At 40.0% G+C, this 19,260-nt stretch overlaps 1 protein-coding gene across 6 annotated transcripts in view; it reads right to left on the minus strand.

Annotated features, from left to right (window-relative positions):
• The window catches only part of rptor (regulatory associated protein of MTOR, complex 1), a 339,346-nt gene that overhangs the window by 235,789 nt on the left and 84,297 nt on the right, over positions 1–19,260 (minus strand). For 5 of the 6 annotated variants that reach the window (XM_069929956.1, XM_069929955.1, XM_069929957.1 and 2 more), the window contains exons 4-5: positions 12,457–12,615; positions 5,429–5,575 (exon numbers count right to left, since the gene is read on the minus strand). In XM_069929956.1, the coding sequence (XP_069786057.1) occupies positions 5,429–5,575; positions 12,457–12,615 (306 nt within the window). Of the gene's footprint in view, positions 1–2,175; positions 2,421–5,428; positions 5,576–12,456; positions 12,616–19,260 lie in introns of those variants that run through there. The other variant, XM_069929959.1, reaches the window with a different exon arrangement.

The following is a 19,260-nucleotide window of genomic DNA, read 5'->3' on the forward strand; positions in this document are numbered from 1 at the left end:
TTTGCTATACACCCCTCTTCTTCTTAACCAGATCACCAACATCCCCTGAAAACCAGGGTTTCCCATGCCTGTTAATTAAAAAACAATTGAAGAAAGCACTTTCAATTCGATTGGCATGCTTTTTGCCACCTGAGGAATTTAAACCTCCTCACAAATGCTCATTTCAGCTGGATCAGCTACTACCCATGAAAATCATGTGCAAGAATAGAATGTTAAGTCTGCATAACATGGATATTAGCATCATCAAATTAAGTTCAATTTGTGCAAAAATCATTTTAATCAAAGACTCCTGTTTCACAATAAAAGCTGAAACAGTAGTCTAATGAATCATATGAACTGTTCTCCAAGTAATAGCACTCAAAAAATTGCTACCATATATTACTCCACTATTGCCACAGGGTGCTGTGCCTATATAATATCTTTGCCTCCTCAATCTTGTTCAAATAAAATAAAAACAGATTGAAAGAATTTTACCTGGCAGGAGAGAGACCCATCTGCCCAGGGGTTGGATTTTCTTTTCCCCAAGAGTTGTTAATGTGGCAGGGAAGAGTCTGTAATAGTAATATGTAGGACCATGAGGGCAGAGTGGAAGACCACTTATGTGCACGCAACGTCTTCTGAAGAGGGATCTTGGGAAAGAGGGATCTTTATGAAGAAGCCGTTGCTTGAGGCAGGCTGCTTCTGATCGAAGCAGACCTTTGTGGTGAAAGATTTCCCCTCACAGTGAATATTTTAAAATAACCTTTCGAGAACTAGTGGCTCTTTGAAGCTGCTAAACTTCTTCGAAAGGTGCAAGGAAAGATCCTCCTTACTGTTGACAACAATCATACAAGAAAATTATCCATATGTACTTCTGATGAGGCTTTCTTCCTCAGATGGCATGGTGAAAGGGCGGAGTATACATAAATATGCTATGCACATGGACAAGTAAATCGTGAAGCAAAACAAAGGCATATAGGCTGCAATGCCATCCACTTGCCCTAGTATTGTTCCCCGAATACTAAGCACACCCATCAAGGTCAACCCAGAGCATGCAAAAGAGCAGCACTGAAATAGTTTCCTGCAAGTAATCATCTGCTGAAACGGAAGCGTCATAAAACACAAGTGAAGGTAGACAAGAAGGCTTTTGATGTGCTTGCCTTAATCAGTCAGGGTGTCGGTGTCATGTTACAGGAGTACAAGACTTGGGTGCAAGCAGACTTGGAATACTGTATGTGGCTCTGCTCATCAGATGTAGGAAGGATGCTATTAATCTGTAAAGGGGACCTGAAAAGATTCGAGAGGATAGCAATAGGACTGGAGAGTGAGTTTATAAAGGGATTTGGTAAGATGGGACTGAAGGGTAGGATCGTCTAAAACCAGAGGGCGCCTTTTAAGGCGCATGGGGATAGATTTAAAACAGACCCATGGGTCAACTTTTTCCAGCGAGTATAATGCATATACGGAACGAGCTTCCAGATAAACTCTGGCAGGGTACAATGTTTAAAAGACACTTAGACGAGCACATAGAAAGGTTTAGAGAGATACAAGCGAAACAGTAGGATCTCATATAGACAACTTGGACAAGTTGAACCAAAAGGTCTGCTTCTGTGCTGGGAAGCCAAATGCTGTAACCAATTTGGTGAGTCCAAGAACCTATGCAAAGCCAGTTCAAATTAAAAAGCATCAATGCCCTGGCAGTAAGGTGAGGAAAATAGGAGTGGAGTGCACCAGACACAGACAGCTGCTTCCACAAACCAATACACAAACCCCAAGTCACCTGAAAAGTAGCAGCAGATTGAAGAGGAAATAGAGAACAAAGACACAGAACAGCAGCACGAAAGAGGGGTAGTTTAATCTATCAACAATCTCCTCTAAAGCTAATGCAGAGATTGCAGAGCAGTCGGAGCATAATCCAGAGACAGGAGTAGACCTGGTAACCCAGTGCAGAAAAAGAAATGCCTATGAATCGGAGGGAGCCAATGAATGAAGCACTCGGTGATGTCTTGAGTCCCCACAGTACCAACAGTGGCACCTCCTCCAAGAGGTTGGTAATAGGAAAGGCACAAGGCAGAAGTAAAATGACGAAATTAACAAGGCAACCATAAGGAAAATAAGACTTGCGACAGAAGATGAAGTATTCAGAGCACCCACACGGTGCTCCCAACTGCTCAGTGACACCAAAGGACAGCTCACCAGTCTTGGAACCAGAGTTAGTGTAGCAACCATTGAATTTCAGCTTGGAGAACCTGGGAGCAGCACCACAAGGAGCAAGGATCCCCAGATCCAGCAGTCTTGGTATAAAAGATCAAAACCACGCTCTTGGCTTAAAAGATCTAAGAAAAACATTGCATCAATAAAAGAGGTTCTGCCCCATAATATTGCCTTCTTCTCCACGTTGGACAGCAGCTGGAATCTAACAAACACTGCACCTCAGTCTGAGGTAGGTATCATGGTTCAAATCATGAGCAGGCTGTAACAATCAATGACATCATCAAAAATGTGTGCAATGTCAGAAGAACTGTGCCAATATTTAGTTACATCATCATGGTTAAGATTAGCCTGCTATTTTGTACTTGAGCAACCAAAGGCAGTGTCATGCTGGTGGCCCTACAGGCAATGTGGTCAGGAGATGATGGTAACAATTCATCTGGTCTGCTATGGTGATATAATCATCAACACTTAAGTCAGAGAGATAGGGCTGAGGGGTGGGAATGTGTATTGCTCCAAAATGCTCTATTCGAATTCAATGTGCATGTCCCACCTCCAAGAAGTAATGAGTTGCCTATTTTCCACAGGCTCCCATCACTGCTAATGTTGCATCAACCAGTCATTCTGTGCAGGAACAGAGACATCAATGAACTTGATATCACATCCAAAATCTTGATTGGAATGGTAAAAACTGCAAAGTTGTGTGATTTCTTCAACAACCTTGAAGGTCCAGCACCAAGAGAATACACTAGGTTTGAACCAAATAGGTCAAATTAGTCTAGAGTAGATAATCTTTCACCATGCAAAAAAAAACCTCAAATCCACCAAAAGCAAGCCAATGCCCTTCTCTGGCCATGGCTCTTTCTGGCTGATTGTCACCAAAGAGTACCAGGGGGTTGCTAGAGCAAAATGGAAGCTGAACACCAAACTACTGACTCTAAACATCAAACTGTTTCCTCTCAGAAGCATCAAGGAATTTAAGAGAATCTATGAAGATAGCTCAACATTTGCAAATTGCTCATTTTCAGTAGTATAATGCTCCAAAGGTAAAAATCTGGACAGAATTCTCCATATTTCTAGTCCATTTTAAGCCAAATTATAATCTCCAAAAACAACTGACTCTAAACTGTCAGCATCAAGGAATTCAAGAGATTCTATGCAAATGGGAGAACCATGAAGTCCCTGTTTCCCCAAGGCATGGAGCGGTGCCATATAGTCACACCTCAAGTCACTTTGCACTCTCAAAAATGCTTGGAATACAAGAAAGAGTCAAAGGGTACTATCAACGCCGGGAGGAAGAGCAACAAGATCCTGCAAAGAATTATTAGGATTTCAGAATTAATTTTAAAGTTTTGACCTCAGGGGTTGTAGTCTCAGGATTATTCTCTGTGCTAAATGTAAGGGAGGCATGAGATCAGAATACAATGCTGTTAAATCTGTGCAGGAATGGGTGCAGCAGAGAAGACTTCATTGACATAGGAAATTGGGCTCTCTTCTAGGGCTAGTGGCACTTGTGCAAGAAAGATAGGTTGCACCTAAAGTGAAGGAGCACAAATATCCTCACAGAGACTATTGCTGGTGCTATTCAAGAGGGTCCCCAAACTAGCGTGGCAAGGCAACTAGAACTGGAGCTGGAGGTGAGCTTGTGTGGAGATTATTGGGAAAATTAGATTGCATTAAACTCTTAAATTCATTTGTGAAAACAACTGATGGCACTCCTATTTATGTGCAACTCACTGACAAAAGGCAAAGGAGGAAAAACCCAACACCCAACCCCAACCAACCAATTTTCCCCTGCAGCCGCTGCAACCGTGTCTGCCTGTCCCGCATCGGACTTGTCAGCCACAAACGAGCCTGCAGCTGACGTGGACTTTTACCCCCTCCATAAATCTTCATCCGCGAAGCCAAGCCAAAGAGACTGCTTAATTGCTCTCATGGAGATTTAACATTAAAAAAATGCTTAATTGACACATGTTGGCTATTGTGTTAAAATAATAAGTAACATTTGAAATTAAACTTTAAAAAATTACCACATTTTAAGATTCAGCCCGCATCAACTCACACAACATTTGCAAATTGCTTATTTTCAGTAGTATAATATGCCAAAGGTAAAAATTGAACACAATTCCCAATATTCTTTGCATTTCACAAGATAAAGGAACAGAAGTAGGCCATTCAGCCCAGAGTCTGCTCCGCAAATCCTCCCGAAGCTAAACTGTTCTCACATCGAGTTCCAAATTCCCACCTTTTCCCCATATTCCTCGATACCCTAATTAGATACCTATCAATCTCTTCCTTAAACTCCCCCCCACCAATGATCGGGCCTCCATACCTGTAATGTAGCAATGAATTCCACAAATCCATGACCCTCTGGCTAAAGAAATTTCTCTTCATCTCTTTTTTAAATAGGTACCTTCTAAGACTGTGCCCTCTTGTCCTGGATTCATTAAGGGTGAGTGATCTTATTCACATCTACTCTGTCCAATCCTTTCACAATTCAAAATCCCCTCTCTTTCTTCTATACTATAATGAAGACAATCCTAAGAGCCGATAAACGTTCCTCCTATGTTAGCCTTTGCATTCCAGGAATCACCGTCATAAATCTTTTCTATACTCTCTCCAACATCATTACATCCCTTTTAAGGGGCCCAAAACTGCACACGGTATCCAAATAAAGTCTCACCAGTGCCCCATCAACACCTCTTTCCTCTTGAAAAAAGAGCAAAGCATTTGCTTTCTTTACCGTCAATCCAATCTGGTAGTTAACCTTCAGGTTATCCTGTACAATGGCACTAAGTCCCTTCCGAATTTTGAATTTTCTCCCCATCCAAATAATAATCTGTTTATTTCCTCTTCCAAAATGTCCAACCATGCATTTCTCAACATTCTATCTCATCTGTCATTTCTTTGCCCACTCTCCCAAGCTGTCCAAGTCTCTCTGCAACCTTTTGGTTTCTTCAACACTTCCTACTCCACAACCTAGCTTGGTGTCATCTACAAACTTACTCACAAAACCATTCAATTCATAATCTAGTAACTGGCAACCAACCAGAACAAGATCCCTTTATTCCCATCCTTTGCTTTCTGCCCATCACCCAATCTAACATCTTCCCTGTAATTCTGTGGGCTCTCCTCTTATTAAGCAGCCTCTTATGCAGCACCTTATATTTGAATCGTTACAGCAGCCACACTTCTTTTACAGTTATATGAATGTTGAGGAAAAAAAGCAAAAACATACCTCTAACTCCTGTTCTCTCTGTGATGCAAACTGCTTAAACGACTTCACTATGATCCCGGCATTTGAGCAGTCGTACACAAATATTGAAGGACTGCCCATCCACGTTTGAAGGTCATATATGGAGAGGGGAATATATTGGGTATAGTTCTGTCAGAAAAGGAAAAATGGCATTTAGATGTTGCATGGAAATCGGAGCGTACCTATTAAAGCTTTATAGCAAACAGCACATTTAAAAAAGCACATTTATATTGCAACTACACAAATGCTCATCAACACATACAGTTGGTGAACAAAACTCTCCAATAAAGTTACTTTATGTTTTTAAAAAAACAATATATTTTTAATTGTACAATGAAGGTAGCAGGTTTTAAGTGCAAATGGGTGAATTAGTTGGAAAGACAAAATTAAAATAAATACAATTATTTCTAAAGTGGTGGATGACAATCAGAATAGGTAATGCCTTTCAAAATATCATTTCATTCTCAATTGAAGCTGCCTAGAGCAGCTATTATCAAGCTTTGTTTGGCTATGGCTCCTTTAGGTCTCTGCTCAAAAGTTTTTCAGATCCCTTCCCTGAGAAGCAGTCAAGTTTAGTTGGTTTCTTCCATACTTCCCTCCTACTGACTACATTAAATAAAAATCGTATAATTTCAGTCCGTGTCCCCCACCCCCTTAAAATGTGCTGCGGCCCCCATTGAGAATGGCTGGCCTAGAGCAAGAACAGTACTGATGCACATGATGGAGGTAGTGGACGAATTCTTAAACCATTGCAGAGTACATTGTGTTCTTCGAAGCAGATTTATTTAAACGAATTGGTGGTTAATTGCCAATCACATTAATATGAGATTAGAGTCACGTAAAGGCTAGGCCAGAAGAAGACATTGAGTTTCTGTACTTTAAAGACACATTAGGGATTTCACAGAAATCTGGCGCTTCCATATTCATTTTCACTAAACCTCTGTTTTATTTTTCCTTCCAGATTTGTTAAACTAACTTCATAAAACCAAAATGGTAACTTCAACCCTAATCCTGTGGACTTAGGCCTCTGAATACAAATCCAATTAAGAAGCCTTTATTCATTATTCATAATTCTATAAAATCCAAAAGTGAAATAATTTACACAGACAAAAATAAAGGCATCAATTTTTAAAACACTGGTTCATGAAAAGGCAGAATAACTGCAGACTTAACAATTGAATCAATCTGGAGAATTTAAATGTTCAAAGCATTTGAAACATTTCAGATGGTACAATGAATTAAACTGAATGTTACTTCAGCATTGACTGCTTTTTGCTTTTCATGGATTTGCTGAGTTTCTCTAGCACTGGATGCGGCTTGAAGGCTGTGACTACTCAAAAGAACAAGTGCTCAAACTGTACTTGCAAAACTTAACATTTTTGTTATATCTGTAAAAATTATCCAATAAAATCAGGTCAGCCACTGCAGACGAGATAAAATAATTTGTGCAAACTGCAGTGCAATGCAATAGATTTCCCTCTCCCCTGCCTATCTACAAGAAACCCAATAACAAATGACTTTCAAAATTGTCAATCTAATGTAATCGTCCTGCCAAATGAAAAATGCAGAAAAGCAACGGTTGGTTTAATTGTTACAGTTTACAGAACACAACAAAGAGATCATTACCCTGTAATATATTTTGTCATTTTACAGAAGAGGTTACGTATGGTTCATTGCAAATGACCAATAGCTTCAATCTCAAGTTGCTAAACAAATTTGTCTGAAAGAGTTCCAAACACGTTTGCCCATCAGGAAAAAAAATGAATAATTATCAAGTAATACATTCTCTTAAGGCCAAAAGAAAACAGGAAAATGTTGTCCAGTTCTGTACTCAAGAGAAGCTGTCAGAAATTTTAGACATATTTCAAAATTCTGCAATGGACAAAACATTGTTATGGAAAGTAAAATTATAATATAAAGCTCTCCTGTGGGGGAAATAAATTGTACCCAAAGGGATTAGAATGGTTAGACAATTGCCAGCAGATACGAAGGGCAGAACAGTCCTTCTTTTGCTGTACAACTGATGGTAGTTTATGACAAGGAAACAGAGCTTCTGAAAAGGTTAAAATAATGTAGGTTCCTTAAAGATAAAGAAGAAGTTATATTGGAGATTAAGGAAACTGCAGGAGAGATTAAAGAAATGGGAGATATTAATGTTGATCTTCATTGAATAGGACTGAAAGCTTGCCAAAAATAGTGGAGAACTACAAGTTAAGAGATAACAAGTTGTCAGAAATTAACACAAGTTAAAGATGATAAATTCCCTGGGACTGGTGGCTAGAGAGAGATGTTAATCTCCAAAATGTAATGGATTGGAAGATAGGAAATATAACTCCACAATTTAAGAGGGAGGGAGAAAATGGGAACTGCAGACCAGTTCACCTCAGTCGTTGGGAAAAATGCCAGAACAATTTATAAAGGAGATGGTAAAGAGAATCTAGAAAGTAACAAAGAACTGGCAACAATCATGTTTGTAACTAACAGAATAGATAAGAATGAACATTTTAAATAAGATCTGTTTTAAAGCGTTTGTATGTGACCTACTCTAACAAACCTTTCCCAATTTATCTCCCAAAAACATATCTATATACTGTCACAGTTTAAATTGAGTAATATTCAATAGTCCATAAAATGTGCCTGTCCATTACAGTAAAAAGTATGGAGGGTGATGTACTTTGGGTTTTACTGCACTGAACAGAACCATGTCATCCAGGAATGCTCAATAAGAGGTTATCCAGGGCAAATACATTCTGAGCTTCATTGCAGTGCTACAAAAGTTGCATTTTCCATGGAAAATACCATTCTTTGTGTCTCTGACGCAAATATTGCAAGGCTGATTCATGCCCAGAGATACTGGTCCATTTTTCAGCACTGCTCCAGGGTCTCGACCTGAAATGCTGACCATCTGTAGGCCTCACATATGCTGCTTGACCTGCTGAGTTTCTGCAGCAGTGTTTTCTTTGACATGCAATGCAAGACATATTAGCCCAGAACCTTTGCAGAAGCTTTGGAGAGTGCCCAAGAGACTTCACTAATGGATTGTGGTTTACAAAAAGGCAACAGAAGAAAGAACTTGTTGGAGCTGCATTCTGTCTGGAGTGGAACTTGTGAGGAAGGTCATGTGGTTTTGGCAAGCAGAGTCAAATGGGCTTTTTTCTCTCAGAGAGAAAGAGAGAGAGAGAGAGATGAGTTTTGCAATTCTACAGTTCAGCAGCAGCAGCAGGTGGGACTGGAACAGGACAAGCTGGCAAACTTGTGGAAAACCCATTTGGAAGATGGGTTGTAAGTGCTGAGTTCAGCCTGGTCAAAGCCCTTGTGGTTCATGCAAGAGGAGAGGACTGGCTTTCTAATGTTTCACTTGAAATAAGTTAAACAACAAGAAACTCTGCAGTGATCTGAAAGAAAGAGAACCCTGAGGGGGCAAGTTTCTTCGGCAAGACACTGAAGTGGCTCGTTAAAAAAGGAATCAGTTGTGGGTGCCAGCGTACAATGAATCTCTCTCCAAAAACCAACAAGAAACTTCCTGAGCCTTTATTACATTTCAAGCACCAAAGACTGGTGAACTTTATAAATATTAAATTCTGTGCACAGTATAAGAATTGCCTGCAACCAGTGAACTTGGAGGAATGAGAAGTGAGATTGGACCGTGAATCAAAGAACTTTTCTGAACTTACACACACACACACACACACACACTTAGAACTAGAGGGGCTTAAGTTAGGTTAGTTAAGTCAATAGTGATAAGTTAAAATGTGATTCTGTTTTCATGTTTAAAGATAATTAAAAACAACTTTTGTTTAAGTCACCATTTGTCTTAGTGAATATCTATTGCTGCTGGGTTTTGGGGTCCTCTGGGCTCGTAACACTACTAATGATCCCAGTGGGCTTACTGAGAGAACAGCAATTGGTGCTCCGATAGGGAGCCTGATACCAAATCATATGGCTTTCTCATTACTTGGACAGCAAATTAGCTGTGTTTTACTTATCAAGGATGCCTGCAGGTTAATTACTTGATTCTTTGAGCACCATCCCTTTGACAGTTGCCATTCTTCCCCACCAACATTTGATCTGTCTCAACTTTACAACTGCCCGTCTCATAAACGGAAAGCCTAACCTGCCACCCTCTGATTATCCTGATTCAAAATGCCAATCATGATCCAGCCACTCCCATCACCAGTGAAATTGTCAATTCTGACTTCCAACTCCAAGTTCTCTACAACCAAAATAGGCCTTTGACCAGTAGTCTTTCAGTGCAACTGAAATTTTCAATAGCATGCCAGTGGGTGAGACAGCAATGGACACTGCACTACAATACAACTGAGTTGACTGGAATTTCTAGGCACCTGCTTCTTGCAATTGGGATGCAAAAATTATGTCCTGCTAAGAAATGCAGCAGTGCACTGATCTGTGTAAATTTGACAGCATGGACTTGTGGGCCGAAATGGCCTGTTTCTGTGCTGTATGCCTAAATTAAAAATTAAAAACTGCTAATCCAAATTTCAACTACAATTGCAGTGGTCAGAATGTTAATGAAACACGGATCAACAGTATTTCATTTTCAATCTTTGCAATATTAAATTTCTAAGAAAGAAATCTGTCATCACTTTAAACACAAAACTAAATTTTACACAAAGATGGCAGTGAAACCTACATACCAATACTTTTAAGCATATTTAACAGATCAAGTGCAAAACCTTGAGCAACTGTACTATTCACAGAAGTTCAGTCCTTTCTACAAATACTACTCCTGTTTATTTGTTGTTTTGAAACTGTTCCAGGTTTTTTCCTAAAAAAGAAAAAAAGGACAACAAAAATGCTTTACCTTTACAATCTATATCTTGTTTTGTAACATACACAACAAAATAAATATCTAATCTGGAGTTTCATTTATCTTTGCATTACATTCATCCCAAATAAGCTATACAGATGGCTACATTTGACAAAACTATCGTCATCTCCCCTTCTAAGCAGCACAGGTTTTACATTTCATAAACATCCTTCAATCACTCCAGGATTTACCCATTAAGCTTCTTTTATACCACCAGAATAGATTGAAAACAATCTAATGGAATGATTTTGGGAAAAGTCCATGTCCAAAAATAGTGGTTGAAGAGAACACAAATATCAACAATCCTAGTAATATTTCAAGCTGGAACATAAAAGCTTAACTTCAGGTTGGCTGGCTTAACACTAACTTAGAAGCACGTGTGGTAAAGAAGACAATGATTTAAATCTGAACTTTGCACATCTTAAATTCAACAAATCTTTGGTGCTTGTGTTGTGGGTGAATTAGACATGAGCAATCTGAGCAGTTCAGGAAGTGGAAATTCACCCCCGTGGAATTCACAAATCATGACTCAGAAGCATCTGAGCTGCAGAATAAAAAAGACTGCTCTTATTGAAGTTGTGGAACAAGTTTTACTTTGCTTTCAGCTTGCACTTGATACATGTGCAGATGATAGGGTTTTATGTGACAGACAGTTTTCTGGGAACGCAACAATACCACCCCCCCCCACCCCCAAAATGTAGGGGTCACCTGAATGAAATCAATTAAACATTTTCCATCAACATCTACAAGATTTCAAACAATATCGTGAAAATGATGGCTTTTAGTTTCCAAGGAACTTGTCCCGCTCTGTGCACAACAAAATATAATGCTGGATGATAGCTAGGCAGATGTTTATATGTTCAAATACCTATACAATCTTTTATGAAACATGCCCATTTTATACAAACAATTTTTCAATTTATGCAGTAATACATCTCCCCAGAGAAGTCAAATTATGCTACTCTGAAAAAAGATTTAAATTCAGTTATTTTTAATTTTAGTTTAGACATACAGCACAGTAAGAGACCCTTTCAGTCCATGCTGCCCAATTACACCCAAATGACCTACATCCCCAGTACATCTGGAGACCCCTGAGGGGGCAAGTTTCTTCGGCAAGACACTGAAGTGGCTCGTTAAAAAAGGAATCAGTTGTGGGTGCCAGCGTACAATGAATCTCTCTCCAAAAACCAACAAGAAACTTCCTGAGCCTTTATTACATTTCAAGCACCAAAGACTGGTGAACTTTATAAATATTAAATTCTGTGCACAGTATAAGAATTGCCTGCAACCAGTGAACTTGGAGGAGTGAGAAGTGAGATTGGACTGTGATTTAAAGAACTTTTCTGAACTTACACACACACACACACACATTTGGGGTCCTCTGGGCTCGTAACACTACTAATGATCCCAGTGGGCTTACTGAGAGAACAGCAATTGGTGCTCCGATAGGGAGCCTGATACCAAATCATATGGCTTTCTCATTACTTGGACAGCAAATTAGCTGTGTTTTACTTATCAAGGATGCCTGCAGGTTAAATTAATTACTTGATTCTTTGAGCACCATCCCTTTTGTCAGTTGCCATTCTTCCCTACCAACATTTGATCTGTCTCAACTTTACAACTGCCCGCCTCAGAAACAGAAAGCCTAACCAGTGGGAGGAAACCGGAGCCCCTGGGGAAAACCCACGCAGACATGAGAAAAACATACAAATTCCTTACAGACAGCACAGGATTTGAACCCAAGTCCCAATCACTGGCATTGTGTTGTAACAGCGTTGCCCTAACTGCTACACTTAACCTTGTTGCCCTTGAAACTTGCCTCATAACAGAATCAGCTCACATAACATAATTATACAGGAGTTATCACCTGATGCAGACAACTTGCAAATTCAATGCTTCATTATGCTTTCAAAATAAGAGCCCTAAAGTCATGCAAACAAATGTAAACTTCAACTCAAATTTTATACAAAGGATGAAATATAAATAGATAGAACGATAAAAATCATCCATAACCAACTCAAAGCTATTTTTCTCATATTTTTCTCACACTAATTTTGTAACAGTGATAATTTAAGTGATTAGCTTAAATATAAAATACAACCTTGCTGGTTTAGGGTGCAAGGGTAGAAGCCCTTGCACCAGTTTTCTAAACTGGCATGAAGAATACATAAATATTGATTACCTTATTAAATACCCAGATTTCTCCATTTACAGTCGGTCTTGGCACGCCATGTCCATTGTAATGGAAAAGTACTCTTTCTTCCTTTGCATTACGTCTGAGGGAGGTGCAAAGCTTTTTAACTTCATCCACTGTTGGATCCAAGCTCTGCTTGTATCTGGCCTGATAAAAAGAAGAGAATATTTGTTACTAAGCAGTGCAAACTTTACCACACAAAGAAGAATGTTTAAAACCCATTTCTTGCTGACCATATCCTGTTTCTGGAGGAGGGGTGGAGGGTGGGGAGAGGGGAGAGGAAAATACAGTATAGAATTGAAATATTTTGTAGTAAAGTCATACAATCATGAACTGAAACTTTATAAAATGTAACTGATTTACTTGCATACAGATCTACGAACAAGTCAACTTTCTGAGAAGCCCATGGAAATATGGCATGTCCTCGACATCTCTTAGCAATTTTTGTAGATGCACCATAGAAGGTATTCTGTCACAGTTTGGTACATGAAATACTCTGCCCAAAACCTCAAGAAACTGGAGAAAGTTGTAAATACAGCTCAAGCCATTATGCAAATGAACCTAATCTCCATCAGCACTTTTGACCCTCCCTCTGTCTTAGGAAAGAAGGCAACATGAAGGACAATCTCATCCTGATCGTAATCCCTTCTTTCCATCATCATCCCCTCTCCCATCACACCTTTTGCCTGGCAAAAGGTACTCGAGCTTAAAAGTAAAAAGTCTCCAGATTAGAGTACCATTTATTTCATACTGCTATGAGCTCTTGAATGAGCCTCACATTGGTAAAAGATTATGTCCTTGCACTGTTTTTAACTGTGCCTTTCTCTGTATCTTGTACTGTCTTCCAAAGTAATTCATTATATATTTGGGCATATATTAAGGTAATCATGGTGGGGAGCTGGCTGATGGAGGACCTCAGTTTTCTTCAGGCTGACTTCCAGGCCAAACATTTTGGCAGTTTTCGCAAAACAGGACGTCAAGCGCTGAAGAGTTGGCTCTGAATGGGCAACTAAAGCGGCATCATCTGCAAAGAGTAGTTCACGGACAAGTTGCTCTTGTGTCTTGGTGTGAGCTTGCAGGCGCCTCAGATTGAAGAGACTGCCATCCATGCGGTACCAGATGTAAACAGCGTCTTCATTGTTGAGGTCTTTCATGGCTTGGTTCAGCATCATGCTGAAGAAGATTGAAAAGAGGGTTGGTGCGAGAACGCAGCCTTGCTTCACGCCATTGTTAATGGAGAAGGGTTCAGAGAGCTCATTGCTGTATCTGACCCGATCTTGTTGGTTTTCGTGCAGTTGGATAACCATGTTGAGGAACTTTGGGGGGCATCCTGCGGTTGCAGCGGTTGCAGGGGAAAATTGGTTGGTTGGGGTTGGGTGTTGGGTTTTTCCTCCTTTGTCTTTTGTCAGTGAGGTGGGCTCTGCGGTCTTCTTCAAAGGAGGTTGCTGCCCGCCAAACTGTGAGGCGCCAAGATGCACGGTTTGAGGCGATATCAGCCCACTGGCGGTGGTCAATGTGGCAGGCACCAAGAGATTTCTTTAGGCAGTCCTTGTACCTCTTCTTTGGTGCACCTCTGTCACGGTGGCCAGTGGAGAGCTCGCCATATAACACGATCTTGGGAAGACGATGGTCCTCCATTCTGGAGACGTGACCTACCCAGCGCAGTTGGATGCTGTCGGCCTCTGCTATCTCGAGTACTTCGATGTTAGGGATGAAGTCGCTCCAATGAATGTTGAGGATGGAGCGGAGACAATGCTGGTGTAAGTGATGCCGGTAGAGGACCCATGATTCGGAGCCGAACAGGAGTGTGGGTATGACAACGGCTCTTTATAAGCTTATCTTTGTGAGGTTTTTCAGTTGGTTGTTTTTCCATACTCTTTTGTGTAGTCTTCCAAAGGCGCTATTTGCCTTGGCGAGTCTGTTGTCTATCTCGTTGTCGATCCTTGCATCTGATGAAATGGTGCAGCCGAGATAGGTAAACTGGTTGACCGTTTTGAGTTTTGTGTGCCCGATGGAGATGTGGGGGGGCTGGTAGCCCACCTCACTGACAAAAGACAAAGGAGGAAAAACCCAACCCCAACCAACCAATTTTCCCCTGCAACCTCTGCAACCGTGTCTGCCTGTCCCGCATCGGACTTGTCAGCCACAAACGAGCCTGCAGCTGATGTGGACATTTACCCCCTCCATAAATCTTCGTCCGTGAAGCCAAGCCAAAGAAGAAGAAGGTAAATAGCTATATCCTCTGTTTCCCAGGGGAGGTGAATCTAAAACTAGAAGGCATCAATTCAAGGCAAGAGGTGAAGGATTTAAATTGGACTTGAGAAACATCTTCATAAAGAGGCCAGTGAATAGATAGAACAAACTGTCAGAGGAAATGATGGAAGCAGGGACAACTATTATGTGGAAAAAACATTGAGACGGGTACATTATTAGGAAAGGTTAAGAATGTGAGTCGAGCACAGGCCAGTGGGATCAAGGAGCAAGTTTCCATGCTGTCAAGCTTTATAACCTGCTATAGTTAAGAATTAGTTATCTTTCTTGGCTAGCACACAAAACAAACCCTTTCACGGTATCTTGGCACATGCTACAATAAACAATTCAATATTTGAATGCTTCTCCTGGTTTGGGCACTATTAATTCATGCACTGTAAAACATTGATAAACTGATCTTTAGTAATAAATTGTGATCAGCAAATCGCATGAAAATAATATAATGTAACAAGACCCCAGATTGGAAATACAGGTGCTCCCCTACTTTCGATGATCCGACTTGCGGTTTTTCAAAGTTACGATGGTTCAAATTTGTACTTTCAATTTTGAATTCCGATCTGTTTCCGTGCTTGTGATATGTGGTACACTAGTCTCTCATGAAGCTGGGCATCGGCAGCCATTGCGTGTGTATCGTAGAACGCACTCTCCCGCATTGCTGACTCAACCACGCTCGCAGTCTCTCCAGCGATCACACGAACAAGTGAAATTGATGACCCTGTCGTTTTCGCATCCCCACCATCCAGCAATTAATTTTAGTTCAATGCTTCAAACATTCTTCATGCCCAGTGTGCTTTCAGCTCTGTACATTGATGGTTTTTTCAGTGTGGAATAAAAGTATTCAAAATTTAATTACAAAAAATAGTAGGTGCAGTATTCTTTTACAATCTACGATTTTTTTTTTTAACTTAACCCTATCGTAAGTTGAGGAGCACCTGTAAAGCTGCAAGCACTTGCACAATTATTGGGAGAGAAAATCACATATTTAGCAACTAACAGGGAAGGAATATTGATTTGGAAAAATCCAGACATTCAGTGACTCTTTTGATTCTCTTTCCCTCTTGCTTCAAGGGGTGCCAGGCGATCTATAAATAAATCTATAATTTGCCGATGGCACCACAGTTGTCGGCAGAATCAGAGATGGCAATGAAGAAGCATACAGGAGTGAGATAGGACAGGTAGTTGAGTGGTGTCACAAAACCTTGAACTTCAAAATTCTGGGTGTCAACATCTCTGAAGATCTATCCAAGGGCCTGCATGTCGATGCAACCTTGAAGGTTCACCAGCGGTAATTCTTTGTGAGGGGTTTGAGAAGATTTGGTCTGTCACCAAGCACTCTTGCAAATTCCTACAAGTGTGCACTGTGGAGAGCATTCGGACTGGTTGCATCGCAGTCAGGTATGGCGGTGCTAATGCACAGGATAGCAAAAAGCTGCAGAATTGTGAACTCAGCCAGCACCATCATTGCCATGAGTCTTCACTCCATTAATGACATCTTTAAGAAGCGGTTGCTCAAGAAAGCACCCTCTATAATCAAGGGCCCTCACCACCCAAGCCATGCCCTCTTCTCACTGTTACTATCAGAAGAGGTACAGGATCCTGAAAATGAATACCACCATTACAAAAACAGCTTCTTCCTTTCTGCCATCAGATTTCTGAATGGACAATGAATTGCAGCCACTACCACAAATTTTCTCTTCTCTTGCTCTGGTTATTTATTTTTAAATAGTGTATTTAAAGAAGCGCAATTTATCGTACATTTTTGCACCTATAATGCACCATACTGCTACCTCGAAACAACAACATGCTCCTGACAATAAATTCTGACACTAATGGCGACTGTCTGCCTTACAGAAGGCAAAAGGCAATTTAGAGTAATGCGACATGGCAATGAAGTAATCTTGAAAAAAGTCAATTTTCTGATTTGCATCAGCAGTACCAATGCTTGTATTTTGCTCTAAATATTGGCAACATAAATCTTGTCTTCTAATGTTTACACGGAACTTAAGATTTTCTAATTCTCTCCAGTCTAATTTGCAGTAGCAGAACAGATTGATCCAAGGGCTGACGGCTCTAGCTGCTGTTTTGTGTCACATTGTGCTGTACATAATCACTGTTCTTAGCAATTACTTGCAAAAAGGATACAAAAGGCACCAAATATTTTTAGCATTGCCCAACAAGGAGGTCATCTTCAATTCAGTCCTTTGGCATCAGACAGCTAACACATTTCCAATGCCTAAAGGGGCCTAAGTCTACAATAATGCTGCTAATGTTGTTAGAACATTAATGGCCTTCTAATGCAAAGCTTTTGGGAAAAAAGTAAGATACAAGTGGTATTTGGTCATAATTGGGTCAAGTTGCAGCAAGCCATATTTTCTCATCAATTTTAGATTGTAGATATCATTAAAATTCCATATTAAGTAGCCCTGGCTCCCTCATATTAAATCAGCAAGATTACCATCAGTACACTGCATCCGGTTTTTATCGTTACAATTAGTTCAGGGCAGCTGAATGCAGATGTTGTTTGGTGTTTATTATCCCATCTCAATTGCTTCCAGATCCAAGAGGCTGGTCAGCCTTTTCAGTGGGGGTTGAGTCAAAATTGTACAGTGTATTCCTTTGGAATGAGGGTTTGGTGAGAATTCCTCAATAAGAAATAGACTCTAGTAAGGCTAAGAGTCCTTGGAATGTCAAATGACAATGAGATTTGGGACTCAATTTGCTCTACCCACTGCTGAAACCATATTTAATACTGACGCATGTAATAAATTTTAAAAAAAACAAATATCAAGCACCTTCCATATCCAGTTTTGGTATTCAAAAATGAAATTTTCAAGGACAGGTTAAGCATTACTTCATTAACACAGTCTTAAAACAATGAAAATATTTTAGTATTTGTCAAACTCTCATATACACTGACCTAGACTGGAACTAAAAGGTGGCCAAAACCTTTGACGCCAAAAAGTTATTGTTATACTACTGTAGGCAAGAATGCTGTGTGATTTTTGTGCCTTGTACTTTCGTCACATCCAAGCATTCTCAGCACAAGGGAACAAATGCCTGAAAAGGTTGAAGTATTAAATATACACAGTTTTCCACAAAGTATGGATGCAAACTTAATATTTAATTACAATACTTTCAGGCAAATTTTCTGCTAACATTTCCACCACATAACTTCCAAGCAGCCTCAACTTTACCCAAGTCTAATTTTTAAAATGTTTTTTGCAATTCAATTATGCTTGTCACCTCCATTGTTTCAACATCAGTTTACCATGCATACCAACCACCACTATTATCCACCATACCACTTCAAGCCACTACAACCACCCATTTTGAAACATTGCACAAGCCCTCTCCTAATCTGAAAGCCTCTTGGACAAATTCCCAAAACTCCTTTCTCCAAATATGGTGTTTATTCCCCCCCCCCCCCCACAACCCCCTTTCACTACCACAAATGAATTTTCCAAGTGAGATTCCTTGAGACAATTCCTGTTTCACAAGGTACCAAAACAGGTACCAGTTACTGACAAGATATAGGAAAGAAATATTCTCTGAAAGATGACATTTCAAGAAGAACTTGTAACATAAGAATCAATAACTATGACAAATCAGCCACTGGTGATTTTCCCAAGCACATGCTGCCCTTGTTCTTCGAGGGCAGAAATTTATAGGATTGGGAAGTGCTATAGGATTATCAACAGGCAAAGGGCATGCACACGTGGTGATTAAACCTTAACCTTTCTTCAAAGTACACTATTGCTCCTGTTGCAATGTTTTTATACTCAAGATAGTCTCTATCTGGCACTTTTATGGTACTCGTGTGGCTGAGTACGTAGCAGCCCATGCCTGAATGTTGTCTCTGTCCTACGTTTTTACCAGACTATTTATTTGCTGAGTTACGATCAGAAAATGCTGGAGTATTTGAGATAAATAAAAATTATGGCAAACCTGCTTCACGCGATTCATGAATTGCTCCTTTTAGGCTCCACTATTTACTTCAAATAACTAATCTGTCACATAATTGGACCAAAAGAGTGACATGTGAAATTAAATGACAAATGAAAATAAGCAAAAATGACATCAGTATATTTTATATTAAAATAATTCTCAAGAAAACTTATCATGGCTATCCCGTGAGATCGACGTTGTTCCATTGATCTATTTAGGGGCTCTAAGGTGGCTAATGAATCCAATCTTGGCTTTGAAAGTTCTTCCACATTTAGAATAGGTAGTTCCAGGTGGCAGATTGGGCTTTGGTTGTTGCTGCCTCTCTTTCCATTTTCTTCTCTTCTAATTCTGCACATCTGTTGGCTTTGAAAGTGGCAGTTCCTTCTCGGATGATGGTTTGCCAGAGTTTCCCGCCCTTGGCATTGGGTTTCCCAATTGTTGAAGTCAATGTTACATTTCTTCATGTTGGCTTTTAACAAGTCTTTAAATCTTTTCTGTTGTCTGCCTCTTACGTTTGCTTTCTTTAAGGTGGGAGTAGAGGATTTGTTTTGGCAGATGTTAGTCTTTCATTCAAAC

Source organism: Narcine bancroftii, chromosome 3 (genome assembly GCF_036971445.1).
Source record: "Narcine bancroftii isolate sNarBan1 chromosome 3, sNarBan1.hap1, whole genome shotgun sequence".
NCBI lineage: Eukaryota > Metazoa > Chordata > Chondrichthyes > Torpediniformes > Narcinidae > Narcine > Narcine bancroftii.